Source organism: Mustelus asterias, chromosome 13 (genome assembly GCF_964213995.1).
Source record: "Mustelus asterias chromosome 13, sMusAst1.hap1.1, whole genome shotgun sequence".
NCBI lineage: Eukaryota > Metazoa > Chordata > Chondrichthyes > Carcharhiniformes > Triakidae > Mustelus > Mustelus asterias.
This window is the reverse complement of record NC_135813.1, coordinates 52,755,817-52,778,417: the sequence shown is the minus strand read 5'-3', so window position 1 is coordinate 52,778,417 and position 22,601 is coordinate 52,755,817. Positions and strand designations below refer to the sequence as shown.

Genomic DNA, 22,601 nt, shown 5'->3' with positions numbered 1-22,601 from the left:
CTGACACAGCATGTGGACAAGCCTACAAGAGGAGAGGCTGTACTTGATCTGATACTGACCAATGAACCTGGACAGGTGTCAAATCTCTCAGTGGGAGAGCATCTTGGGGATAGCGATCAGAACTCCATCTCCTTTATGCTTGCATTGGAAAAAGAGAGGATCAGGCAAGCTAGGAAAGCGTTTATATGGAGTAAGGGGAAATATGAAGACATAAGGCAGCAAATTAGAGGAGTAAATTGGAAGGAGGTACTCTCGGGGAAATGTACTGAAGAGAGGTGGCAGTTTTTCGAGGAATGTCTGTCTAGAGTTCTACAGGACAACGTTCCGAGCAGACAGGGAGGTGATGGTAGGTTAAAGGAACCGTGGTGCACGAAAGCTGTGCGGGACCTAGTCGCGAAGAAAAGGAAAGCATACAAAAGGTTCAGAGAGCTTGGCGAAGATAGGGATCTAGATGAGTATACGGCTTGTAGGAAGGGACTAAAGAAGGAAATTAGGAGAGCCAGAAGGGGTCACGAGAAGGCCTTGGCAGGTAGGATTAAGGAAAACCCTAAGGTGTTCTATAAATATGTGAAGAGTAAAAGGATGAGCCGTGAAGGAATAGGGCCTATAAAAGGTGAAGGCAGGAAAGTCTGTACAGAACCAGTAGAAAAGGCAGAGGTGCTTAATGAGTATTTTGCCTCGGTTTTCACAGAGGAAAAGGACCTGGATGGATGTACTGCAAGCTTGCGGTGGACTGAAAAGATTGAGTATGTGGACTTCAAGAAAGAGGTTGTGCTGGAATCGTTGAATGGCATCAAGATAGATAAGTCGTCGGGTCCGGATGGGATGTACCCCAGGTTACTGTGGAAGGCGAGGGAAGAGATTGCAGAGCATCTGGCGATGATCTTTGCGTCGTCGATGGAGACGGGAGAGGTGCCGGAGGATTGCGGATGTGGTTCCTATTTTCAAGAAGGGGAATAGGGATAGCCCAGGAAATTACCGACCAGTGAGTCTAGCCTCAGTGGTTGGTAAGCTGATGGAGAAGATCCTGAGGGACAGGATTTATGAGCATTTAGAGAGGTTTAGTATGCTCAAGAATACTCAGCACGGCTTTGTCAAAGGCAGATCGTGCCTTATGAGCCTGGTGGAGTTCTTCGAAAATGTGACAAAACACATTGACAAAGGGAAAGCGGTAGATTTGGTTTATATGGATTTTAGCAAGGCGTTCGATAAGGTCCCCCATGTAAGGCTTCTAGAAAAAGTGAGAGGGCATGGGAACCAAGGGGCTGCTGCCCTGTGGATCCAGAACTGGCTTGCCCAAAGTAGGCAGAGAGTGGGTATAGATGGGTCTTTTTCTAAATGGAGGTCGGTCACCAGTGGTGTGCCCCAGGGGTCTGTTCTGGGATCCTTGCTGTTTGTCATTTTCATAAATGACCTGGATGAGGAAGTGGAGGGATGGGTTGGTAAGTTTGCCGATGACACGAAGGTTAGTGGGGTTGTGGATAGTCTGGAGGGATGTCAGAAGTTACAGAGGGCCATAGATAGGATGCAAGACTGGGCGGAGAAGTGGCAGATGGACTTCAACCCAGATAAATGCGTCGTGGTCCATTTTGGCAGGTCAAATGGGATGAAGGAGTACAATATAAAGGGAAAGACTCTTAGTACTGTAGAGGATCAGAAGGACCTTGGGGTCCGGGTCCATAGGACTCTAAAATCGGCCCCGCAGGTGGAGGAGGTGGTTAAGAAGGCGTATGGTGTGCTGGCCTTTATCAATCGAGGGATTGAGTTTAGGAGTCCGGGGATAATGATGCAGCTATATAAGACCCTCGTCAGACCCCACCTGGAGTACTGTGCTCAGTTCTGGTCGCCTCATTACAGGAAGGATGTGGAAATGATTGAAAGGGTGCAGAGGCTATTCACAATGATGTTGCCTGGATTGAGTGGCATGCCTTATGAGGATAGGCTAAGGGAGCTCGGTCTTTTCTCCTTGGAGAGACGTAGGATGAGAGGAGACCTAATAGAGGTATATAAGATGTTGAGGCATAGATCGGGTGGACTCTCAGAGGCTTTTTCCGAGGGTGGAAATGGCTGCTACGAGAGGACACAGGTTTAAGGTGCTGAGGGTTAGGTACAGGGGAAATGTTTGGGGGAAGTTTTTCACACAGAGGGTGGTGGGCGAGCGGAATCGGCTGCCGTCAGTGGTGGTGGAGGCAAACTCAATAGGGACTTTTAAGAGACTCCTGGATGAGTACATGGGACTTAATAGGATGGAGGGTTATAGGTACGCCTGAAAGGTAGGGATATGCTCGGCACAACTTGTGGGGCCGAAGGGCCTGTTTTGTGCTGTAGTTTTTCTATGTTTCTAATATAAAACTGCAGAACAGTTATATAAAATCTAATATTAGTTAATTTACTGTAGCATATTGTAACAATTACTATTTACACAGAAATCATGAGCAGAGCTGTTGTCACTAGACTAACAATACTTTGTTTCAATGGCAAACAAGGAGGAAATCAGCTAATATTCTGATCACAGCCCTAATAAATTGACATACTAGTACGAGTCTTTACATGGAACGAAATGTTTGAGGACATAAACCTCAGATGGTAGTTCAAGATTCTCCCCTTTTGAGCTGCTGCTGGATAAAATGCTTGTTCCCTCCTCACATTCCTCCCTTTCTCTTCAGAACTCTGCCAAGTGGTCATTCTCTGTAGGTGAATTCAAACATTAGTTTGTCCAATCACAGATGGCATCGCAGTCTTTCTCTGTTCAGTTCTCACCTGATGTCCAAACGTAAATACACTCCGACATGGGTCATTAAATTGTAATTAGGAGTGGGAAATTTGGTTGAGTTTTCTTCTCCCTAAATTGGGGCACCAAGGTCAATTGTAGCACCACTGCTTAGAAAGCAGCTAACAGCGCAGAGCAAGAATTTAACATACAGCCGTGTGATCTGTAAAGCTTACAATGCATTTCTTCATTAAATCATCAGGTATCAGCAGTTTTGTAATTTTGTACAGTAGAGAAATATCAATAGGAGGCAGCTTACTCACTTGGTGACTATTGCAATCTTTACACCAAAGACTCCAGTCTGTTTCCGAGATGGCATTCGTTTCAAGCTGAACTCACGACTGGTGAACTTCATTGATAACTTCACCTCAATCTGGGAAAGAAAAACCATCACTGACATTTGGACAAATTAAGGAAAGTAGCCCTGATTGTAAAGGATGATATGAGGACATTAGTGAGAAAGGATCTTGGCTCAGAAGTTCAGGGAGCAGCATCGGTATAGGTGGCGATCAGGAATAGGAAGACCAGAATACACTGAGAACAGTTTATAGGGCCCCAAACAGTAGTTATCCCATTGGATAGAGCACTGAAAAATAAATCTTTGGAGCATATAATGGAGGCAATGTAATATTTGTAGAGGACTTTAATCTCGATATAGAGCAGACCAAGTATATTGACAAAGATGAGTTCATACAATGTTTTTTGCGACAGTTTCCTCGAACAAATATGTTGTCTAACCAATTAGGATAAAGTTAGACATTTTAAATCTGAGATTAGGAGTAATGAGGCAGGGTCAATTCGTAATCACATAGCTAAAGATCTGATTGGAACTAATGATCATAGTAAAACTGAATTCCATTTAAAGTTTAAAGTGACATACTCCAATCACAATCAAGAATGTTAAACAAGCCAATTGCATAGATAGTGAGGGGAGAGCTGGCTAAGATTAATTTGTAAATAGACTAAAAGGTGGGGCCGTAAATAAAGATTAAAAATCATTCAAAGCAGCGGTTCCCACACTGTTGATCACAATCCCCAAAGGGAATGAAGAGATAGCTTTTGGGATTGCGAACTCCCCCTTCTCTGGGGTAGCAATGGTAATGGTCGAGAGGAGACTGCACAGTCTTGAGGCTCTGGTTAGACAGCTCTGGACCTACTGGATTAATGCTGCCAAATAGCACAGGTTGGACGGTAAACTCAAAGTATTCCTTAACCTCAAAAAATAATTTTGGTTACAAGTGCTGAACGGGCGCAGGTAGTGGCCAATAGGATGGCAGGCGGAGCATTATGTGGGGGAGTGTGAAGTTCTTCACTTTGGTTGCAAAAATAGAAAAGCAGAATATTTTTTAAAAGACGCTTGTTCAAGGAACACAAAGTTAGCATTCAGGTGCTGTAAGCAATTAGGAAAGTAACTGACATGTGGTCATCTATTGCAAGGGGGCTGGAGTTGTGAATTAAGAACTATTTCTACAATTGTCCAGACCTTTGGTGAGGCCACACCTGGTCTGTGTCCTTTCAGTCTCCATATTCAAGTTCACCATATATTTACATTGAAGGCAGTACAGTAAAGGTTTTCTAAACTGGTCCTTTATGACAGGGTTAACCTATGAAGAGGGGCTGAGTAAATTGGACCTATATTCTCTAGGGTTTGGAAGAATGAGAGGTGATCTCTCTGAAACATACAAGATTCTGAGGGGGTTTGATAGGGTAGACACAGAGGTTGCTTTTGCTGGCTGGGGAATCAAAAGCAAGGGCACACAGGTTTAAGATAAGGGGACTATCATTTAGGACTGAGATGAAGAGAAGTTACTTTACTCAAGGGATTGTCAATCTTTGGAATTCTCTACATTCTTTAAAAGGGGAAAGATGTGGTATGTGAAAGAGTAGAGACAAGGGAAGAGGTAAGTATAGTAAGATGGAAAACGAGGGTCAGAGACTGGCAAGAATGGACAGAGAAAAAAACCTAAGAATGCACAAAAAATCTAGACTGGATGTTACAAAGATAGCAAACACAGGCTTTGTTTCCAAATGCGCGTAGCATTCATAACAAGATAAACAAACTGACAGCACACATTGAAGTAAATAAATATGATTTGATAGCCATTACGGTTACAGACTTGGTTACAGAATGACAAAGACTGGGTCCTGAACATTGAGCGGTACATGACACTCAAGAAGAATAGGAAGCTAGGTATAGGTGGAGAGGCAGCACTGTTGACCAAGGATGGCATTGGTGCAATTGTTACAGATGAGCTTGACTCAGGAGATCAGGATTTGGAACTGGTATGGGTGGAGATGAGGAATAGTAGGGGAAAGAAATCACGAGTTGCTGTGGTCTACAACTCCCCTAACAATAACCAAAATATAGGGCAAAGTATATAAGAAGTAATATTGGGTGCTTGTGATAGAAGAGTGGCAATAACCATTGGTAACTTTAATCTGCATATAAACTGGAAAAATCAGATTGACAGTAATAGCCTAGATCTGTTTTCCAGAAGAACAGCACGTTTTGGAACCAACCAGAGAGCAGGTTATATTAGACACAGCACTGTGTAATGTTAATTAATTAATGACCTTAGAGTAAAAGCACCTCAAGGTAATAGCAGCCACAATATAACAGAATTTTACATTCAGTTGGAAAGAGAGAAGAGTGGGTCTAAGCATCTTAAACTTAAATAAGGGCAACTATGTGGGCATGAAAGCTAAGTTAGGTGAAGTGAACTGGGATACTAAGCTAGGGGATAGATCAATAGAGAAGCAGTGACAAACATTTAAGAGGATATTTCAGAATACTCAGGATAAGTCTTGCAGTGTAAGGATAAACTCTAAAGGGAGGGGCTGCCATCCACGGTTAGCTGAAGAGGCTCAGGAAAGCATCAAACTTAAGAAAAAAGCTGATAACTGCACAAAGATAAGATGATTGGTTAGAATGGTCAGGTAAGATGATTGGTTAGAATATAAAGAATAGCAGAGAATGACTAAAAGCATAATCAGGAGAAAGAAATTAGCATACCAGAGGAAGCTTGATAGGAACGTAAAAACTGATAGCAAGAATTTTTATAGGCATTTAAGTCGGCAAAATGAAGTGAGTGTTGGTCCTCTAGAGAGTGAGAATGGGGTGGTAATAGTAGATAATAAGGAGATGGCCGACGTAATGAACAAATATTTTGCTTCTGTCTTCACTATAGGTAGCACAGTTATTAGCACTGCTGCTTCACAGCTCCAGGGACCTGGGTTCGATTCCCGGCTTGGGTCACTGTCTGTGTGGAGTTTGTACATTCTCCTCGTGTCTGCGTGGATTTCCTCCAGGTGCTCCGGTTTCCACCCACAGTCCAAAGATGTGCGGGTTAGGTTGTTTGGCCATGCTAAAAATTGCCCTTAGTGTCCTGAAATGCGTAGGTTAGAGGGATTAGTGGGTAAAATATGTAGGGATATGGGGGTAGGGCCTGGGTGGGTTTGTGGTCGGTGCAGACTTGATGGGCCGAATGGCCTCTTTCTGTACTGTAGGGTTTCTATGATGATTTCTATGATAGAGGAAACATTCCAGTAATAACTGTAAATTGGGAGGTGGAGGGGAGAATTACAAGGGTGGAGGTGATATTACAATCACAAGGGAAGCAGTCCTGAGCAAACTGATAGAGCTGTGTGCGATCTGACAAGTCTCTGGGTCCTGAAGAACATCATCCAGGATCTTGAAAGAGGTAGCCAATGAGATAGTAGATGCATTGGTGTTAAGTTTTCCAAAAGTCTCTGGATTCTGGAAAGATTCCATCAGACTAGAAAGTAGCAAATGTCACCCCTGTTCAAGAAGGAAGGGAGGCAGAAAACAGGAAACTATAGACCACTTAGCTTGATGTCTGTTCTGGGGAAGGTGTCAGGATCAATTATTAAAGAGGGCATAGCTGGGCACTTAAATAAGTTCAAGGTAATTGGGAAAAGGGAAATCATGTTTAAAAAGGGCTGCATGGAAAGGCCAGGGAACGACAGGCCAATGAGCCTCACATCTGTGGTGGGTAAGTTGTTGGAAGGTATTTTGAGAGACAGGATCTACAGGCATTTAGAGACGCAAGGAATGATTAGGGACAGTCAGCATGGCTTTGTGAGTGGAAAATCATGTCTCACAAATTTGATTGAGTTTTTTGAAGGCGTAGTCAAGAAGATAAATGAGGGCAGTGCAGTTGATGTTGTCGACATGGACTTTAGCAAGGCCTTTGACAAGGTATCACATGGTAGGTTGTTGCACAAGGTTAAATCTCACGGATCCAGGGTGAGGTAGCTAAATGGATACAAAATTGGCTTGATGACAGAAGACAGGTGGATCCATTTCTCTCAAACGAAAGTCAATCCTTTTTTCTTTTGTCTGTTTGCTGCTTTGCACTATTGCAAGGGCGGACTGGGAGATCCTTGGGGTGGGTGTGGGAGGGTTGTTTTTCAAACTGAAGGCCTGTAACCAGCGGTATGCCTCAGGGATCAGTGCTGGGTCCACTGTTATTTGTTATTTATATCAATAATTTGGATGAGAATATAGGAGGCATGGTTAGTAAGTTTGCAGATGACACCAAGATTGGTGGCATAGTGGACAGTGAAGAAGGAGGATTGGAGGATTGCGGAAGTGGTTCCAATTTTCAAGAACGGGAATAGGGATAGCCCAGGGAATTACCGACTGGTGAGTCTAACCTCAGTGGTTGGTAAGCTGACGGAGAAGATCCTGAGGGACAAGATTTATGAGCATTTATAGAGGTTTAGTATGCTCAAGAATACTCAGCACGGCTTTGTCAAAGGCAGATCGTGCCTTATGAGCCTGGTGGAGTTCTTCGAAAATGTGACGAAACACATTGACGAAGGGAAAGCGGTAGATGTGGTTTATATGGATTTTAGCAAGTCGTTCAATAAGGTCCCCCATGCAAGGCTTCTAGAAAAAGTGAGAGGGCATGGGATCCAAGGGGCTGCTGCCCTGTGGATCCAGAACTAGCTTGCCCAAAGTAGGCAGAGAGTGGGTATAGATGGGTCTTTTACTAAATGGAGGTCGGTCACCAGTGGTGTGCCCCAGGGGTCTGTTCTGGGACCCTTGCTGTTTGTCATTTTCATAAATGACCTGGATGAGGAAGTGGAGGGATGGGTTGGTAAGTTTGCCGATGACACGAAGGTTAGTGGGGTTGTGGATAGTCTGGAGGGATGTCAGAAGTTACAGAGGGACATAGATAGGATGCAAGACTGGGCGGAGAAGTGGCAGATGGACTTCAACCCAGATAAATGCGTCGTGGTCCATTTTGGCAGGTCAAATGGGATGAAGGAGTACAATATAAAGGGAAAGACTCTTAGTACTGTAGAGGATCAGAAGGACCTTGGGGTCCGGGTCCATAGGACTCTAAAATCGGCCCCGCAGGTGGAGGAGGTGGTTAAGAAGGCGTATGGTGTGCTGGCCTTTATCAATCGAGGGATTGAGTTTAGGAGTCCGGGGATAATGATGCAGCTATATAAGACCCTCGTCAGACCCCACTTGGAGTACTGTGCTCAGTTCTGGTCGCCTCAATACAGGAAGGATGTGGAAAAGATTGAAACGGTGCAGAGGAGATTTACAAGGATGTTGCCTGGATTGAGTACAGTAAGAGTTTTAACAACACCAGGTTAAAGTCCAACAGGTTTATTTGGTAGCAAATACCATTGGCTTTCGGAGCGCTGCTCCTTCGTCAGATGGAGTGGAAGACGAACATCTCGCCAAGGCCATCCCCACACCCCCACTTCTTGCCTTCAAACAACCGCGCAACCTCAAACAGACCATTGTCCGCAGCAAACTACCCAGCCTTCAGGAGAACAGTGACCACGACACCACACAACCCTGCTACAGCAACTTCTGCAAGACGTGCCGGATCATCGACACGGATGCCATCATCTCACATGAGAACACCATCTACCAGGTACACGGTACCTACGCTTGTAACTCGGCCAACGTTGTCTACCTATTACGCTGCAGGAAAGGATGTCCCGAGGCATGGTACATTGGGGAAACTATACAGACGCTACGACAACGGATGAATGAACACCGCTCGACAATCACCAGGCAAGTCTGTTCTCTTTCTGTGGGGGAGCACTTCAGCAGTCACGGGCATTCAGCCTCTGATCTTCAGGTAAGCGTTCTCCAAGGTGGCCTTCACGACACACGACAGCGCAGAGTCGCTGAGCAGAAACTGATAGCCAAGTTCCGCACACATGAGGACGGCCTAAACCGGGATGTTGGATTTATGTCACATTATCAGTAACCCCCACAGCTTGCCTCCTGGACTTGCGGGCTATCCTGTCTGGAGACAATACACATATCTTTCACCAGTGCTTAATGCTCCCTCCACCCACATTGTCTATATCTTTAAGATCTGGTTGGCTGTAGGGATTCGCATTCTAATCAGTATTCTGTAACTTGATTTTGTGTCTCTGTGCCCTGTTTGACAGCACATTTCCACTCCAACTGACGAAGGAGCAACGCTCCGAAAGCGAATGGTATTTGCTACCAAATAAACCTGTTGGACTTTAACCTGGTGTTGTTAAAACTCTTACACTATTCCTGTAGACAATGACGACATAAAGATCAAAGCGAAAGACTCTGAAATCTCCTCCTTAGCCTCCCAGAGAATCCTTGGATAAATCCCATCCGGCCCAGGGGACTTATCTATTTTCACACTTTCCAGAATTGCCAACACCTCCTCCTTATGAACCTCAATCCCGTCTAGTCTAATAGCTTGTATCTCAGTATTCTCCTCGACAAGATTGTCTTTTTCCTCTGTGAATAACAAAGAACAAAGAAAATTACAGCACAGGAACAGGCTCTTCGGCCCTCCAAGCCTGCACCGACCATGCTGCCCGACTTAACTAAAACCCTCCAACCTTCCAGGGACCATATCCCTCCATTCCCATCCTATTCATGTATTTGTCAAGACGCCCCTTAAAAGTCACTATCGCATCCGCTTCCACTACCTCCCCGGCAACTAGTTCCAGGCACCCACCACTTTCTGTGTAAAAGTCTGCCACGTACATCTCTTTTAAACCTTGCCCCTCGCAGCTTAAACCTATGCCCCCTAGTAATTGACTCTTCCACCCTGACTATCCACTCTGTCCATACCTCTCATAATCTTGTAGACTTCTATCAGGTATCCCCTCAACCTCTATCGCTCCAGTGAGAACAAACCAAGTTTCTCCAAACTCTCCTCATAGGTAATGCCCTCCATACCAGGCAACATCCTGGTAAATATTTTCTGTATCCTCTCCAAAGCCTCCACATCCTTCTGGTAGTGTGGAGACCAGAATTGAACACTATATTCCAAGTGCGGCCTAACTAAGGTTCTATAAAGTTGCAACAGGACTTGCCAATTTTTAAACTCAATACCCCGGCCGATGAAGGCAAGCATGCCATATGCCTTCTTGACTACCTCCTCCACCTGCATTGCCACTTTCAGTGACCTGTGTATCTGTACACCCAGATCCCTTTGCTTATCAATACTGTTAAGGGTTCTGCCATTTACTGTATATTTCTGTGGGGGAGCACTTCAGCGGTCACGGGCATTCAGCCTCTGATCTTCGGGCAAGCGTTCTCAAAGGCAGCCTTCACGACACACGACAGCGCAGAATCGCTGAGCAGAAACTGATAGCCAAGTTCCGCACACATGAGGACGGCCTAAACCGGGAACTTGGGTTTATGTCACACTATCAGTAACCCCCACAGCTTGCCTCCTGGACTTGCAGAATCTCACTGGCTGTCCTGTCTGGAGAGAATACACTTCACTTTAACCTGTGCTTAATGCTCCCTCCACTCACATTGTCTGTATCTTTAAGACCTGGTTGGCTGTAGAGATTCGCATTCTAATCAGTATTCTGTAACTTGATTTTGTGTCTCTGTATGCCCTGTTTGAGAGCAGATTTCCACTCCATCTGACGAAGAAGCAGCGCTCTGAAAACTAATGACATTTGCTACCAAAGAAACCTGTTGGACTTTAACCTGGCGTTGTTAAAACTCTTACTGTGTTTACCCCAGTCCAACGTGGGCATCTCCACATCATGACCTCCCCTGTAGCCAGTGAGGATACAAAGATTTCTCTCAAGGCCCCAGCAATTTCCTACCTTGCCTCTCTCAGTCTTCTGGGGTATATCCCATCAGGCCCTGGGGACTTGTCTACCTTAATGTTCCTCAAGAACCCCAATACCTCCTCCTTTTTGATCTCAACATGACTCAAACTATCTACAGATCCTTTCCCAGACTCATCATCCACCAAGTCCTTCTCTTTGGTGAATACTGATGCAAAGTACTCATTCAAAACCTCGCCCATCTCCTCTGGCTCCACACATAGATTCCTTCCCTTGTCCTTGAGTGGCCCACCCTCTCCCTGGCTACCCTTTTGCTCTTTATATATGTATAAAAAGCCTTGGGATATTCCTTAATCCTGCTGGCCAATGCTTTTTCATGACCCCTTTTAGCCCTTCTTACTCCTTGCTTAAGTTTCTTTCTACTTTCCTTGTATTCCACACTTGCTTTGTGTGTTCCCAGACTCCTAGTTTTGATAAATGCTTCCTTTTTCTCTTTGACTAGGCTCACAATATCTCTCGTTATCCAAGGTTCCCAAAACTTCCCTTATCCTTCATCCTTCCAGGAACGTGCCGGTCCTGAATCCCTACCAACTTACACTTGAAAGCCTCCACATGCCAGATGTTGATTTGCCCTCAAACATCTGCCCCCAATCTACATTCTTCAGTTCCTGCCTAATATTGTTGTAATTAGCCTTCTTCCAATTTAGCACCTTAACCTGAGGACTACACTTATCTTTATCCATCAGTACCTTAAAGCTTACTGAATTGTGGTCACTGTTCCCGAACTGCTCCCCTACTGAAACATCGACTACCTGGCCGGGCTCATTCCCCAATACCAGGTCCAGTATGGCCCCTTCCCTATTTGGACTATCTACATAATGTTTGAAGAAGCCCTTCTGGCTGCTCCTTACAAACTCTGCCCCATCCACGCCCCTAGCACTAAGTGAGTCCCAATCAATATAGGGGAAATTAAAATCTCCCACCACAACAACCCTGTTACTTTTACACTTTGTAAGAAGTTTAACAACACCAGGTTAAAGTTTAACCTGGTGTTGATAAACTTCTTACTGCGTTTACCCCAGTCCAACGCCAGCACCTCCACATCATGGCTTTTACACTTTGCCAAAATCTGCCTACATATCTGTTCCTCCACCTCCCACCGGCAGTTGGGTGGCCGATAGTAAACCCCCAACATTGTGACTACACCTTTCCTATTCCTGAGCTCTACCCATATTGCCTCGCTGTATGAACCCTCCGAGGTGTCCTCCCGCAGTACTGCTATGATATTCCCCTTAACCAGTAGTGCAACTCCCCCACCCCTTTTACATCCCCCTCTATCCCGCCTGAAACATCTGTATCCTGGAATGTTAAGCTGCCAATCCTGTCCTTCCCTTAACCAAGTCTTTGTAATGGCAACAACATCATAGTTCCTAGTACTAATCCAAGCTCTAAGTTCATCTGCCTTACCTGTCACACTTCTCACATTGAAACAAATGCACTTCAGTCCACCAGACCCTCTCTGATTAGCAATCCCACCCTGCCTGCTGTTTCTCTGAGTCTTACTGGCCCTACTCTCTGGTTCCCCTTCAGCTAATTCACCTTTGCTTTGGTTCCCACCCCCCTGCCAAACTAGTTTAAATCCTCCCTTGTGACATTCGCAAACCTCCCGGCCAGAATATTTGTGCCCTTCCAGTTTAGATGCAACCCGTCCTTCTTGTACAGGTCCCATCTGCCCCAAAAGAGACCCCAATGGTCCAGATATCTGAAACCCTCCCTCCTCTACCAGCTGTTTAGCCACGTATTGAGCTGCACTATCTTCCTATTCCTAGCCTCACTAGTACATGGCACAGGGAGTAATCCTGAGATTACAACCCTAGAAGTCCTGCTTTTTAGCTTTCTACCTAACTCCCTAAACTGCTGCTGCAGGACCTCATCACTCTTCCTGCCTCTGTCATTAGTACCAATATGTACCACAACCTCTGGCTGTTCACCCTCTCCCTTCAGAATGCTTTCTGTCCGTTCAGAGACATCCTGGACCCTGGCACCAGAGAGGCAACATACCATCCTGGAGTCTCTTTCACTCGATGCCCCAGATCCCTCTGCCTATCAATACTCTTAAGGGTTCTGTCATTTACTGTATATTTCCCATCTTTATTAGACCTACCAAAATGTATTACCTCACATTTGTCTGGATTAAACTCCATCAGCCATCTCTCCACTCAAGTCTCCAACCGATCTATATCCTGTTGTATCCTCTGATGGTCCTCATTACTATCCGCAAATCCACCAACTTTTGTGTCGTCCACAAGCTTACTAATCAAACCAGTTACATTTTCCTCCAAATCATTTATATATATTACAAGCAGCAAAGGTTCCAGCACCCTTCCATTGCTACCCTCTGTCTTTTTTGTCAGAGCCAGTTTTGTATCCACCTTGCCAGCTCACCTCTGATCCCATGCGACTTCACCTTCTGCACCAGATTTACCAGATGATTCCTGGGATGGCAGGACTGACATATGAGGAGAGATTGCATCGGATAGGATAGTATTCACTGAAGTTAAGAAGAATGAGGGGGGAATCTCACAGAAACCTATAAAATTCTAACTGGACTAGACAGGGTAAATGCAAGAAGGATGTTCCGATGGTGAGGGTGTCCAGAACCATGTGTCACAGTCTGAGGATACAGGGCATTTAGGACAGAGATGACCCAGAGAGTGGTCAGCCTGTGGAATTTGCCACCACAAAAAGTAGTTGAGGCCAAAACATTGTATGTTTTCAAGAAGCAGTTAGATATAGCACTTGGGGGAGAAGGGGATCAAAGGAAGGTGAGATTAGACTATTGCGTTAGATGATCAGTCATAATCATAATGAATGGCGGAACAGGCAGGAGAAGCAGCTCTTGCTGCTCCTATTTTCTGTTTCTATGTTTCATTGCACTCACTCTGTGGCAATAATATCTTTCCTATGATAAGGGAGCCAAATTGCATACAGTACTCCAGGTACAGTCTATCCAAGGTTCAATACAATTGAAGTATGATGTGGCAAGGTTTTTAATGAGTCATGGTTCTTGGCACCTCAGAGGAGTCTTGAACCCTAGTCTTCATGAGATGAGTTCAAAAGTTCGTTTTCATGTATCCTAGGACAAGTTATGTCTCTACCCAATTCCCATGGCCCGTCATAACCCCAGTGCCAAGCAATTGCTCTCACCATCCCCATGACCCCTCATGCCCCATGCCAATCTATGACACTTCCATGACCCACTATGCACTGTGTAGAATCAATGAACCCCATATTGGCAGTAGAATGTATTAAATAAGCTTTAAATCTTTTAAACAATGTAAATTATTCATAGCTTCCCACAGTGTTTACGAAAGTCATTTTACTACAAAGCAATACAAGTGTCAATCGTCCAGACCATTTAAAGTCTCAAAAGCAAACACAGCAGGCCCTTGAAGCCACATAACCTTGTATAAATAAATAATGTGAAATTGACAGCAACGAGCCCAAGCAATGTTTTCCTTGAGCCCAGTTGTTTCAACAAAAGGAATTGATGTCTGGGTTCTCCGCCAGGCATCATCATGTATGATTGACATTGATGTGGCAATGAGACTGTGTGTGGGCAGCACAGGGGTAGTGGAGTGGGGTGGTAGGGTTGCCTTTGTGTTTGTATTTTAACTGGAAGAAAGCCCTGGAGTACCAAGGTGAACTTTTTAAACAAATCACCTCTGCCCCTGGGACTGCCTTGCACCTCTTCCCTGGATTGGCTGGCGTGACTCCAGCACCCACTCACCCCACAGCAATGAAGATCATGCCTTCGCAGGTACATTCTTCCATGGCAGGCTTGCCAAGCCATACATTTTCCTGACTCCCACTACCTGCACTTGTGATGAAAATTCAGACATGCTACTCCTTCAAAGAACTCTAATAAATTGGTCAAACATAGAGTCATAGAGGTTTGCAGCATGGAAATAGGCCCTTCGGCCCAACTTGTCCATGCCACCATTTTTTTTTTAAACGTCTAAGCTCGTCTCAATTGCCCACATTTGGCCCATATCCCTCTATACTTATCTTAACCATGTAACTGTCTAAAAGCTTTTTAAAAGGCAATATTGTACCCACCTCTACTACTACCTCTGGCAGCTTTTTCCAGACACTCACCACCCTCTGTGTGAAAAAATTGCCCCTCTAGACTCTTTTGTATCTCTCGCCTCTCACCTTAAACCTCTGCCCTCTAGTTCTAGACTCCCCTACCTTTGGGAAAAGATATTGACTATCTGGCTGATCTATGCCCCTCATTATTTTTTAGATCTCTATAAGATCACCCCTCAGCCTTCTATGCTCCAGAGAAAAAAGTCCCAGTCTATCCAGCCTCTCCTTATAAGTCAAACCATCAAGTCCCGGTAGCATCCTTGTACATCATTTTGCACTCTTTCTACTTTAATTATATCCTTCCTATAATAGGGTGACCACACAGTAGTCCAAGTGTGGCCTTACCAATGTCTTGTACAACTTCAACAAGGCGCTCCAACTCCTGTATTCAATATTCCAATATTCAGCATGCTGAATGTCTTCTTCACCACTCTGTCCACCTGTGACTCCACTTTCAAGGAGCTATGAACATGTACCCCTAGATCTCTTTGTTCTGTAACTCTCCCCAATGCCCTACCATTAACTGAGTGAGTCCTGTCCTGGTTCAATCTGCATCACTTCGCATTCATCTAAATTAAACTCCATCTGCTATTCGTCAGTCCACTAGTCCAATTGATCAAGATCCTGTTGCAATCCGAGATAACCTTAGAAACATAGAAAAACTACAGCACAAAACGGGCCCTTCGGCCAAACAAGTTGTGCCGAACATATCCCTCCCTACCTTTTAGGCCTACCTATAACCCTCCATCCTATTATGTCCCATGTACTCATCCAGGAGTCTCTTAAAAGACCCCATTGAGTTTGCCTCCACCACCACTGACGGCAGCCAATTCCACTCACCCACCACCCTCTGTGTGAAAAACTTTCCCTTAACATTTCCCCTGTACCTACCCCCCCAGCACCTTAAACCTGTGTCCTCTCGTAGCAGCCATTTCCATCCTGGGAAAAAGCCTCTTAGAGTCCACCCGATCTATGCCTCTCAACATCTTATATACCTCTATTAGGTCTCCTCTCATCCTACGTCTCTCCAAGGAGAAAAGACCGAGCTCCCTCAGCCTACCCTCATAAGGCATGCCACTCAATCCAGGCTTGATGTGGAGATGCCGGCGTTGGACTGGGGCGAACACAGTAAGAGTTTTAACAACACCAGGTTAAAGTCCAACAGGTTTATTTGGTAGCAAATACCATTAGCTTTTGGAGCGCTGCTCCTTCGTCAGATGGAGTGGAAATGGAAGAGTGCCAGAAGACTGGAGGATAGCAAATGTTGTCCCCTTGTTCAAGAAGGGGAGTAGAGACAACCCTGGTAATTATAGACCAGTGAGCCTTACTTCTGTTGTGGGAAAGGTTTTGGAAAGAATTATAAGAGATAGGATTTATAATCATCTAGAAAGGAACTATTTGATTAGGGATAGTCAACCACAGTTTTGTGAAGGGTAGGTCGTGCCTCACAAACCTCATTGAGTTCTTTGAGAAGGTGACCAAAGAGGTGGATAAGGGTAAAGCAGTTGATGTGGTGTATATGGATTTCAGTAAAGTGTTTGATAAGGTTCCCCACGGCAAGCTATTGCAGAAGATACGGAGGCATGGGATTGAGGGTGATTTAGCGGTTTGGATCAGAAATTGGCTAGCTGTAAGAAGACAGACAGTGGTGGTTGATGGGAAATGTTCATCCTGGAGTTCAGTTTCTAGTGGTGTACCGCAAGGATCTGTTTTGGGGCCACTGCTGTTTGTCATTTTTATAAATGACCTGGATGAGGGCGCAGAAGGATGGGTTAGTAAATTTGCGGATGAAACTAAAGTCGGTGGAGTTGTGGACAGTGCGGAAGGATGTTGCAGGTTACAAAGGGACATAATTAGCTGCAGAGCTGAGCTGAGAGGTGGCAAATGGAGTTTAATGAGGAAAAGTGTGAGGTGATTCACTTTGGAAGGAGTAACAGGAATATAGAGTACTGGGCTAATGGTAAGATACTTGGTAGTGTGGATGAGCAGAGAGATCTCGGTGTCCATGTGCATAGATCCCTGAAAGTTGGCACCCAGGTTGATAGGGTTGTTAAGAAGGCGTACAGTGTGTTAGCTTTTATTGGTAGAGGGATTGAGGTTCGGAGCTAGGAGGTCATGTTGGAGCTGTACAAAACTCTGGTGCGGCCGCACTTGGGAGTACTGCGTACAGTTCTGGTCGCTGCATTATAGGAAGGATGTGGAAGCATTGGAAAGGGTGCAGAGAAGATTTACCAGGATGTTGCCTGGTATGGTGGGAAGGTCTTATGAGGAAAGGCTGAGGGACTTGAGGCTGTTTTCGTTAGAGAGAAGAAGGTGAAGAGGTGACTTAATAGAGGCATATAAGATGATCAGAGGATTAGATAGGGTGGACAGTGAGAGCCTTTTTCCTTGGATAGTGATGGCTAGCACAAGGGGGCATAGCTTTGAATTGAGGGGTGATGGATATAGGACAGATGTCAGAGGTAGGTTCTTTACTCAGAAAGAAGTAAGGGCGTGGAATGCCCTGCCTGCAACAGTAGTGGATTCGCCAACATTCAGGGCATTTAAATGGTCATTGGATAAACATATGGATGATATTGGAATAGTGTAGGTTAGATGGGCTTTAGATTGGTTTCACAGGTCGGCGCAACATTGAGAGCCGAAGGGCCTGTACTGCGCTGTAATGTTCTATGTTCTAAACCTTCTCTGCGTTCCCTCTGAAGCAAGAACATCCTTCCACAGATAAGGAGTCCAAAAGTGCACCCAATATTCCAGGTGTGGCCTCACCAAGGCTCTGTATAATTGGAGCAAGACATTCTTGCTCCCGTAATTGAATCTCCTTCACCCAAGAGAATGGGGATGAAGGTATGGAATTCAGGGAGACTGTGAGCTTTCTGAGCAAACTGACATAGGGAAGAACAAGGTATAGAAACCCTACAGTGCAGAAGGAGGCCATTCGGCCCATCGAGTCTGCACCGACTACAATCCCACCCAGGCCCTACCCCCATATCCCTACATATTTACCCGCTAATCCCTCTAACCTACGCATCTCAGGACTCTAAGGGGCAATTTTTAGCATGGCCAATTAACCTAACCCGCACATCTTTAGACTGTGGGAGGAAACCGGAGCACCCGGAGAAAACCCACGCAGACACGAGGAGAATGTGCAAACTCCACACAGACAGTGACCCAAGCCAGGAATCGAACCCAGGTCCCTGGAGCTGTGAAGCAGCAGTGCTAACCACTGTGCGACTGTGCTGCCCCTGGAAGGTATTGGAGGTGTTGGCAGGCTTAAAAGTGGGCAGATCTCCCGGTCCCAATGAATTGTGTCCCAGGCTTCTGTGGGAGGGAAGGGAGGAGACTCCAGGGGCTCTGACCCAAATTTTTAATTCCTATCTGGCCACAGGGGAGGTGTCAGAGGACTGGAGAATAGCTAATGTGGTTCCGCTATTTAAGTTGGGTTGTAGAGATGAGCCAGGTAACTACAGACCATGCCAGTGCTACGGAAACTATTGGAGAAAATTCTGAAGGAGAGCATCTATCTCCACTTGGAGAGGCAAGTTTGATTAGGGATAGTCAGCATGGCTTTGTCCAAGGGAGGGCATGCCTAACAAATTGGATTAAAGTTTTTGAGGAGTTGACCAGGTGTGTAGATGAGGGTAGCGCAGTTGTTGAAGATTATATGGATTTCAGCAAAACCTTTGACAAGGTCCCATATGGGAGACTTGTAAAGAAGGTAAATGCACATGGAATACAGAGTACTTTAAAGTGGATTCAAAATTGGCTCAATTGGTAGCAGACAGAGGGTGATGACAGAAGCCAGTGTTGAGTGGCACACCACAGGGATCTGTGCTGGGTCCCCTATTATTCACCATTTATATAAATGACATAGATGACTATGTGGGGGCTAGTATTAGTAAGTTTGTGGATGTAACAAAGATTGGCCGGCTGGTTAACAGTGAAGTTGAGTGTCTTGGATTACAAGAAGATATAGACAGGATGGTCAAATGGCAGATAAGTGACAGAATTCAACCTTTAAAAGTGTGAGGTGATACACTTTGGAAGGAGTAATTTGACAAGGTAGTGTGCAATGAATGGCATGACACCAGGAAGTTCTCTGGAACAAAGGGACCTTAGCGTGTTAAGCACTGACATTGTCTTAGCCCCCTTAGGAAGGGGCATGGGAAATCCTTGGCGGGTTGGATCAAGGAAAACCCCAAGGCTTTTTACTCTTATGTGAGGAATAAAAGAATGACCAGGGTGAGGTTAGGGCCGGTCAAGGACAGCAGTGGGAACTTGTGCATGGAGTCAGAGGAGATAGGAGAGGCGATGAATGAATACTTTTCTTCAGTGTTCACCAAGGAGAGGGGCCATGTTTTTGAGGATGAGAGTGTGATACAGGCTGATAGACTGGACGAGGCAGATGTTCTGAGGGAAGATGTATTAGCAATTTTGAAAAACCTGAAGGTCGATGAGTCCCCTGGGCCAGATGAGATATATCCTAGGATTCTTTGGGAGGCAAGGGATGAGATTGCAGAACCTTTGGCTTTGATCTTTGGGTCCTCACTGTCCACGGGGATAGTGCCAGAGGACTGGAGAGTGGTGAATGTTGTTCCTCTGTTCAAGAAAGGAAATAGGAATGACCCTGGTAATTATAGGCCGGTTAGTCTTACTTCGGTGGACAGTAAGTTAGTGGAAAAGGTCCTGAGGGATAGGGCGGCACGGTAGCACAGTGGTTAGCACTGCTGCTTCACAGCTCCAGGGTCCCGGGTTCGATTCCCGGCTCGGGTCACTGTCTGTGTGGAGTTTGCACATTCTCCTCGTGTCTGCGTGGGTTTCCTCCGGGTGCTCCGGTTTCCTCCCACAATCCAAAGATGTGCGGGTTAGGTTGATTGGCCAGGTTAAAAAAATTGCCCCTTAGAGTCCTGGGATGCGTAGGTTAGAGGGATTAGCGGGTAAAATATGTGGGGGTAGGGCCTGGGTGGGATTGTGGTCGGTGCAGACTCGATGGGCCGAATGGCCTCCTTCTGCACTGTAGGGTTTCTATGATTCTATGACTTACGACCATTTAGAAAGATGCAGCTTAATCCGAGATAGTCAACACGGATTTGTGAAGGGTAAGTCTTGCCTCACAAATTTGATTGAATTTTTTTGAGGAGGTAACTAAGTGTGTCGATGAAGGTAGAGCAGTTGATGTCATATACATGGATTTTAGTAAGGCGTTTGATAAGGGTCCCCATGGTCGGCTCATGAAGAAAGTAAGGAGGTGTGGGATAGAGGGAAATTTGGCCGATTGGATAAGAAACTGGCTATCTCATAGAAGACAGAGATGGTGGTGGATGGAAAATTTTCAGACTGGAGACCAGTTACCAGCAGTGTACCACAAGGATCAGTGCTGGGTCTCTGCTATTTGTGATTTTTATAAATGACTTGGAGGAGGGGGCTGAAGGGTGGATCAGTAAATTTGCGGATGACACCAAGATTGGTGGAGTAGTGGATGAGGTGGAGGGCTGTTGTAGGCTGCAAAGAGACATTGATAGGATGCAGAGCTGGGCCGAAAAATGGCAAATGGAGTTTAACCCTGATAAGTGCGAGGTGATTCATTTTGGTAGGACAAATTTGAATGCAGATTACAGGGTCAAAGGAGGGTTCTGAGGAATGTGGAGGAACAGAGGGATCTTGGGGTTCATATCCATAGATCTCTGAAGGTTGCCACTCAAGTGGATAGAGCCGTGAAGAAGGCCTATAGTGTGTTAGCATTTATTAACAGGGGGTTTGAGTTTAAGAGCCATGGGGTTATGCTGCAACTGTACAGGACCTTGGTGAGACCACATGTGGAATATTGTGTGCAGTTCTGGTCACCTCACTATAAGGATGTGGAAGCACTGGAAAGAGTGCAAAGGAGATTTACCAGGATGCTGCCTGGTTTGGAGGGTAGGTCTTATGAGGAAAGGTTGAGGGAGCTAGGGCTTTTCTCTTTAGAGCGGAGGTGGTTGAGAGGTGACTTAATAGAGGTTTATAAGATGATGAGGGGGATAGATAGAGTGGATGTTCAGAGACTATTTCCTCGGGTGGATGTAGCTGTTACTGGGGGGCATAACTATAAGGTTCGTGGTGGAAGATATAGGAGGGATGTATGAGGTAGGTTCTTTACTCAGAGAGTGGTTGGGGTGTGGAATGGACTACCTGCTGTGATAGTGGAGTCAGGCACTTTAGGAACTTTCAAACGGTTATTGGATAGGCACATGGAGCACACTAGAATGATAGGGAGTGGGATAGCTTGATCTTGGTTTCGGAAAAGGTTCGGCACAACATCGTGGGCCGAAGGGCCTGTACTGTGCTGTACTGTTCTATGTTCTACGTTTATCCATAGATCTCTGAAAACGGAAGGGCATATTAGAAGGGTAGTATAAAAGGCATATGGAACACTTGCCTTTATCAATCGAGACATAGATTACAAAAGCAGGGAAGTTATGTTGGGGTTGTGTAGAACTTTGGTGAGGCCACAGAGAGAGTAGTGTGTGCAGTTCTGGTCGCCATATTGTAGGAAGGGTAGGAACATAAGAACATAGGAATTAGGAGCTAGTAGGCAATTCAGCCCTGCTCCGGCATTCTATATGATCATAGCTGATCTCCATCTCATCCTAACTCCCCTTCCCTGCCTTTCCCCCCCACAGCCCATTATCCCGCTTTTGATCAAATATTTATCGACCTTTTTCCTGAATCCATTGACTGATTCTGCATCCACTGCACTCTGGGGCGGTGAGTTCCATAGATTCACAACCCTCTGTGAGAAGTAGCTTCTCCTCGTCTCTCTTGGAACATCCCCCCCTCTTACTCTACAACTATGGCCTCTCGTCCTAGACTGTTCTAGGAGGGGGAACATTTGGTTAACATTTACTTTATTAATCCTGTTGAGTATTTTCTATGCCTCAATCAAATCTCCCCCATTCTTTTGTACTCCAGCAAATACAAGCCCAAGCTACTCAACAATTTCTCACATGACACCCCCTTCAAACCCAGAATCAATCTCGTCAACCTCTTCTGAACTGCCTCCAGCGCCACCAAATCCTTCCCCAAAGAAGGTGACCAAAACTGAGCACAATACTCCAAGTGTGGTCTCACCAATGCCTTACACTTTTCTATTTTTATACTCTAGACCCTTTGCAACAAATGCCAAGATTCCATTTGTCTTCCTTATAATATTCTTAACCTGTATACCCACTTTCTGAGACTCATGAACAAGAACACCTAGATTCCTCTGCACAGACGCCCTTTGAATCCGTTTCCTATTTAAATAGTAATTTGCCCTTTTAATTTTCTGGCCAAAATGGATAACCTTGCATTTATTCACATTAAAGTCCATCTGCCAGATTCTGGCCCATCCTCCTAGCTGTCAATATTCACTTGTAAATTTTTATTTCCTCATCACAGCCTGCTTTCCCACCTATTTTCGTGTCGTCAGCAAATTTTGCTATGTTACACTCTGTCCCTGCTTGTAGATCATTGATGCAAATTGTAAATAGTTGTGGTCCAAGAACTGAACCCTGTGGGACCCCACTAGTTACAGATTGCCAACTGGGGAAGGACCCATTTATCCCAACCCTCTGCTTTCTATCAGTCAGCCAAT

General features: G+C 45.3%; 1 protein-coding gene across 1 annotated transcript in view; it reads right to left on the bottom strand.

Moving 5' to 3' along the window:
* The window catches only part of LOC144502618 (breakpoint cluster region protein), a 632,965-nt gene that overhangs the window by 84,009 nt on the left and 526,355 nt on the right, over positions 1 to 22,601 (bottom strand). The window contains exon 18 of the mRNA XM_078226759.1: positions 3,034 to 3,143. Within this exon, the coding sequence (XP_078082885.1) occupies positions 3,034 to 3,143 (110 nt within the window). The remainder of the gene's footprint in view (positions 1 to 3,033; positions 3,144 to 22,601) is intronic.